At 48.0% G+C, this 6,054-nt stretch overlaps 1 protein-coding gene across 1 annotated transcript; it reads left to right on the top strand.

Annotated features, from left to right (window-relative positions):
* Positions 1-218: 218 nt before the first annotated feature.
* On the top strand, positions 219-5,731 carry LOC133752938 (AP-1 complex subunit beta-1). Its single transcript, XM_062183240.1, has one exon. The coding sequence runs from the start codon at positions 379-381 to the stop codon at positions 3,232-3,234; it is 2,856 nt and encodes a 951-aa protein (XP_062039224.1). The 5' UTR covers positions 219-378; the 3' UTR covers positions 3,235-5,731.
* The last annotated feature ends 323 nt before the right edge of the window (positions 5,732-6,054 follow it).

Raw genomic sequence — 6,054 nt, 5'->3', positions numbered from 1 at the left:
AGTAGATATAAGGAAAATATATATATCACAAGAGGTAAAGAGTGGCATTTTTTATTATAATGATTCAATTCACTAAGAAGTCTTAACCATCCTAAATATGTGTGTACTTAATAACAAAGAAATGACAGAAAGTAAAGAAGAAATAAGCATATTTACCCTTATAGTTGCATTAGCATGTCTTTGTAGATAGTAGAAAAAGTAGAAATAAATAAGGACCACCATCTTTGTCGCTGGCAAAGTGGGTTTTGCGCAGTGGCTTAGACCTAGAGAAAGAATCGTGACGGGCAGGAAACCATTACAACACCACCCGGGCTGTGCTCTCTGGCTGCTCCCGCCACCCCCGCCCTTGCCTCCGGTACACATTAAAGATCCAAAATCATGACCGACTCCAAGTACTTTACAACCAATAAAAAAGGAGAAATCTTTGAATTAAAAGCTGAACTCAACAATGAGAAGAAAGAAAAGAGGAAAGAGGCTGTGAAGAAAGTGATTGCTGCTATGACCGTGGGGAAGGATGTTAGCTCTCTCTTTCCAGATGTAGTGAACTGCATGCAGACTGACAACTTGGAACTTAAAAAGCTTGTGTATCTCTACTTGATGAATTACGCCAAGAGTCAGCCAGACATGGCCATCATGGCTGTCAACAGCTTTGTGAAGGACTGTGAAGATCCCAATCCTTTGATTCGGGCCTTGGCAGTCAGAACTATGGGCTGCATCCGAGTAGACAAGATCACAGAATATCTCTGTGAACCCCTCCGCAAGTGCTTGAAGGATGAAGATCCCTACGTTCGAAAAACAGCAGCAGTCTGTGTGGCAAAACTCCATGACATCAATGCCCAGATGGTGGAAGATCAAGGATTTCTGGATTCTCTGCGGGATCTCATAGCAGATTCAAATCCAATGGTGGTGGCTAATGCTGTAGCAGCATTATCTGAAATCAGTGAGTCTCACCCAAACAGCAACTTACTCGATCTGAACCCTCAGAACATTAATAAGCTCCTGACAGCCCTGAATGAGTGCACCGAATGGGGCCAGATTTTCATCTTGGACTGCCTGTCTAATTACAACCCGAAAGATGACCGGGAGGCTCAGAGCATCTGTGAGCGGGTAACTCCTCGGCTGTCCCATGCCAATTCTGCAGTGGTGCTTTCAGCGGTCAAAGTCTTAATGAAGTTTCTAGAGTTGTTACCCAAGGACTCTGACTACTACAATATGCTGCTGAAGAAGTTAGCCCCTCCGCTTGTCACTTTACTCTCTGGAGAGCCAGAAGTGCAGTATGTCGCCCTGAGGAACATCAACCTCATTGTCCAGAAAAGGCCTGAAATCTTGAAGCAAGAAATCAAAGTCTTCTTTGTGAAGTATAACGATCCCATCTATGTTAAACTAGAGAAGTTGGACATCATGATTCGTTTGGCATCCCAAGCCAACATTGCTCAGGTTCTGGCAGAACTGAAAGAATATGCCACAGAGGTGGATGTTGACTTTGTTCGAAAAGCTGTGCGGGCCATTGGACGATGTGCCATCAAGGTGGAGCAATCAGCAGAGCGCTGTGTCAGCACGTTACTTGATCTAATCCAGACCAAAGTAAATTATGTGGTCCAAGAGGCGATTGTTGTCATCAGGGACATCTTCCGCAAATACCCTAACAAGTATGAAAGTATCATCGCCACTCTGTGTGAGAACTTAGACTCCCTGGATGAACCAGATGCTCGAGCGGCTATGATTTGGATTGTAGGAGAATATGCTGAAAGAATTGACAATGCAGATGAGTTACTGGAGAGCTTCCTGGAGGGTTTTCATGATGAGAGCACCCAGGTGCAGCTTACTTTGCTTACTGCCATAGTGAAGCTGTTTCTTAAGAAACCATCAGAAACACAAGAGTTGGTCCAGCAGGTTTTGAGTTTGGCAACACAGGATTCTGATAATCCTGACCTTCGAGACCGGGGCTATATTTATTGGCGCCTTCTCTCAACGGACCCTGTTACAGCCAAAGAAGTAGTTTTGTCTGAGAAGCCACTGATCTCTGAGGAGACAGACCTTATTGAGCCAACTCTGCTTGATGAGCTAATCTGCCACATTGGTTCTTTAGCCTCTGTGTACCATAAACCTCCCAATGCTTTTGTGGAAGGCAGTCATGGAATTCATCGCAAACACTTGCCAATTCATCATGGGAGCACTGATGCAGGTGACAGTCCTGTTGGCACCACAACTGCAAGTAACCTGGAACAGCCGCAGGTTATCCCCTCTCAAGGTGACCTTCTGGGGGATCTTTTAAACCTTGACCTTGGTCCTCCTGTCAATGTGCCACAAGTATCTTCCATGCAGATGGGAGCAGTAGACCTCTTGGGAGGAGGACTAGATAGTCTGCTTGGCAGTGACCTTGGCGGGGGCATTGGAGGAAGTCCGGCAGTGGGACAGTCCTTCATCCCCTCATCAGTGCCTGCAACCTTTGCTCCTTCACCTACTCCTGCTGTGGTCAGCAGTGGTCTGAATGACCTGTTTGAACTCTCCACAGGGATAGGCATGGCACCTGGTGGATATGTGGCTCCTAAGGCTGTCTGGCTACCTGCAGTAAAGGCTAAAGGGTTGGAGATTTCAGGAACATTTACTCACCGCCAAGGGCACATCTATATGGAAATGAACTTCACCAATAAAGCTCTGCAGCATATGACAGACTTTGCAATCCAGTTTAACAAGAATAGCTTTGGTGTCATTCCCAGCACTCCACTAGCCATTCATACACCACTGATGCCAAACCAGAGCATTGATGTCTCCCTGCCTCTCAACACTTTGGGTCCAGTCATGAAGATGGAGCCTCTGAACAACCTGCAGGTTGCTGTGAAAAACAATATTGATGTTTTCTACTTCAGCTGCCTCATCCCACTCAATGTGCTTTTTGTAGAAGATGGCAAAATGGAACGCCAGGTGTTCCTTGCAACATGGAAGGATATTCCCAATGAAAATGAACTTCAGTTTCAGATTAAGGAATGCCATTTAAATGCTGACACTGTTTCCAGCAAGTTGCAGAACAACAATGTTTATACCATTGCCAAGAGGAATGTGGAAGGGCAGGACATGCTGTACCAATCCCTGAAGCTCACTAATGGCATTTGGATTTTGGCTGAACTACGTATCCAGCCCGGAAACCCCAATTATACGCTGTCACTGAAGTGCAGAGCTCCTGAGGTCTCTCAGTACATCTATCAGGTTTATGACAGCATTTTGAAAAACTAATAAACTGGTCCAGTACCCTGGTCACCATGTCATCGGTGCAAGCCAAGAACTCTTAACTGGAAGAAATTGTGTTGCTGTGTAGAATCTGAACCCAAACACACTGAGGCCACCCACCAAGGTAGTGACTAGTCTAACCTGTGCTAGCATTAGGGCACAACCTGTTGGATAGTGTTAGCTTCCTGCAGTCATTTGTAACCACTGCTTCAATCACTTCCCTCCTCTCGCCACCTGCTGCTGCTGTCTGTCCTTACTGTGGGCTTCTCCATGCTGTGCCAATGGCTGGCTTTTTGACACCCTCTTTTGAGTGTAGTTGGATATTTTGTCATCGAGAGGTCATTTCAAAAGCAGAAAATGACAACAAATATTAAAGCAAGGAAAAGTGTCACTGAAACATACGCTGCACTTTATTGTTCTATATTTTTGTATATACGAGGAATTGAGGGAGCATTGTAGCCGCGGAAAGTGTTAGGACAGCTGACCACCATTGAGCACACCGCCTTCCCTGCCCCATCCCGTGAGCAGTTGCGTCCTTTGTCATTTGGATTTTCACTTTTTTCTCCTAACTCCTTTTCCTTGGCTGAGCCTTCACACTTCTTCCTGCCCCAAGTTGTCATCTCACTTGAGCGCTCCACAGTTGAGAACGGCGGTCCTCGAATGATGTTTCAGGGTACAGGACATGTAGGACGTCGGCACAGAGGCTGAGAGCAAGTGGCGGTTACTGCATTCCTTCCCTGGGCAGACCCAGTCACGGCACTGATGAGGGAACGTGAGTAAAGGTGGGGAGCAGGAGCCAGAAGGCCCGCCCCCACCCCTCCCCTGTGCTGCTTGGGTCCCACTCAGATCTCACATCACAGCTTCACAGTTAAAACAGACTTTCGGTAATGACTTATCCAGCCCTACAGAGAAGAGTGGAGGCCGAGTGGGGTGTTATTGCCGGGTCTGCGGGCTCAGTAGCAGAGCTGAGTGGGGAGCTGCGACACGCCCCACATGGTGTTTTCACTCAGGCTTGTGTCCAGTTGCTGTTCTCTGCCATGCTTTTTGCTGTCTTCGTGTGCTTGCTTTGTGGCCCTTGACTTGCTTCATACTGATTTTGGTGTTCTGTTCAGTGGCAGCAGTGGCAGCAGAGTGTCTTTCCAGTTACCTGAAGGTAAATCCAGTTGCCAGGGTGAAGGAGGAGCTCATGTTGCCCATGTGCTCCTGCAGGGTGGGGCCAGAGATGACGTGAGCTTAGAGATGTCACAGATTCTCTTGATCCCTTCAGCTCCCTGTTCTTTAACTCACATTTCTTGGGCTCCAAGGCAGATCAGAGTCGTCCCAGAGGTCAGGTAGTTCTTGCCATCCTTGGAAAGACTGAGGGGTATCAAAGCCCCTCCTTAATACCTTGGGTCTGGTTCAGCCAAGAACGCTTAGTGGCACGCGCCCAAACACCAACCTGCTGCGTTCTCACTCTTCTCCCTGTGAGGTGCCTGCTGCATTGCCCTGTACCCAGCCATCAGGGCCCGTGACCAGGACTGCCCTTAGCTGCTCCTGTGCACACCAGAGGCCCACCAGGTCCAGAGGCCTCATGCTGTTCTTTGGGGAATTGTGGAAAGCAAGAGCAGAGAGTCACACCTGGCCCGTCCAGTCACTTCATGGCAATTGCAGCTTGGAGGAGCAGCTTCCTCAAAGCGATTTCTTAACCTTGAGAATTCTAAGCGTTACTTTGCTGGGGCCCAGGCCCAGGAAGTGTGTCCCTCGTTCACCACAGCTCAGGCACATGGGGAGTGTGCACAGGGTGGCACAGGGCTGTGTGTGGGAGGTGTGGGCTGGCGAGGCACAGGGTGGAAAGCCTTACTGAGACTCATTCATGGCGTCAGCTGGGCACAAGTAGTAAAGAAGATTCCTACGACAGATACAGTGTTCTCAGCTCAGAGCAAACATAGCTCCCACAGGAAGAGTAAGTGCCAGGGTAAGCAGACTGAATACAGTTCTGCACCAGGACGTGCCCCTCAACCCCGGAAACGGCTTCTCCTGGCTCCCCAGTGGTGAGGAACAGCTGCTGTTCTCAGCTGACCTGAGCCTGTCCTTGAACTCTTCCCTTCTGGGGAGGCTGCCTCCCAGCACGCCCTGGGCAGAGGGAGGGAAGGAGTCTGCTTCACTTGAAAGGGGCTCTCCACAGCTCCCCCTTGGTCTCCAGGTGTGGCTAAGGTTGCCCTCCGCGTGCCCATCTCCTCTGCCTCAGTGTGTCCTTGTAACGTCAGCTGGTGTCGTACAGAGGGCAAGGGAAGCACACACACACCCAGAACTCTTGCTGGTCAGAGGTTCCCTGAGTGTCTGTCCTCCCCCAAGCCTGATCCATGTGCCTGTGTTGTGAACTGTGGGACTCTGGGAGAAATGGGGCGGGGACGGGGACATGTAGCTCTCTGAATGCCTGTGATTCTTCTGTTCCTGTTGGGGTCTGTTCTTAGGGAAGGGTGGGGGGAGCTTGACCTTGTGTCTTCGTCAATAAATTCATTTACACAAAAAAAAAAAAAAAAAAAAAAAAAAAAAAAAAAAAAAGAAATAAATAAGGACCTAATAAGGTTGAAATACAATGTCAAAACACTTAATCTAATTTATATTACCCTCCCCATCTATCAACAGCAGAATGTGTTATTTTTCAGGTGTACTTGCATATTCTTCAAAACTGACCATAGTCTGGGCCACACAGAAAAGCTCAGTAAAGTTGAAAAGACTAAACAATTCTGTGTATTTTTGTAGACTACAAAAAATTAAATTAGAAACCAATAGCTTAGGGCCCAGCATTGTGGCGTAACAGGTAAAACCAATGCCTGTTGCAGG

This window comes from Lepus europaeus, chromosome X (assembly GCF_033115175.1).
Source record: "Lepus europaeus isolate LE1 chromosome X, mLepTim1.pri, whole genome shotgun sequence".
Classification (NCBI taxonomy): Eukaryota; Metazoa; Chordata; class Mammalia; order Lagomorpha; family Leporidae; genus Lepus; species Lepus europaeus.
This window is presented reverse-complemented; position numbering and strand designations above follow the sequence as displayed.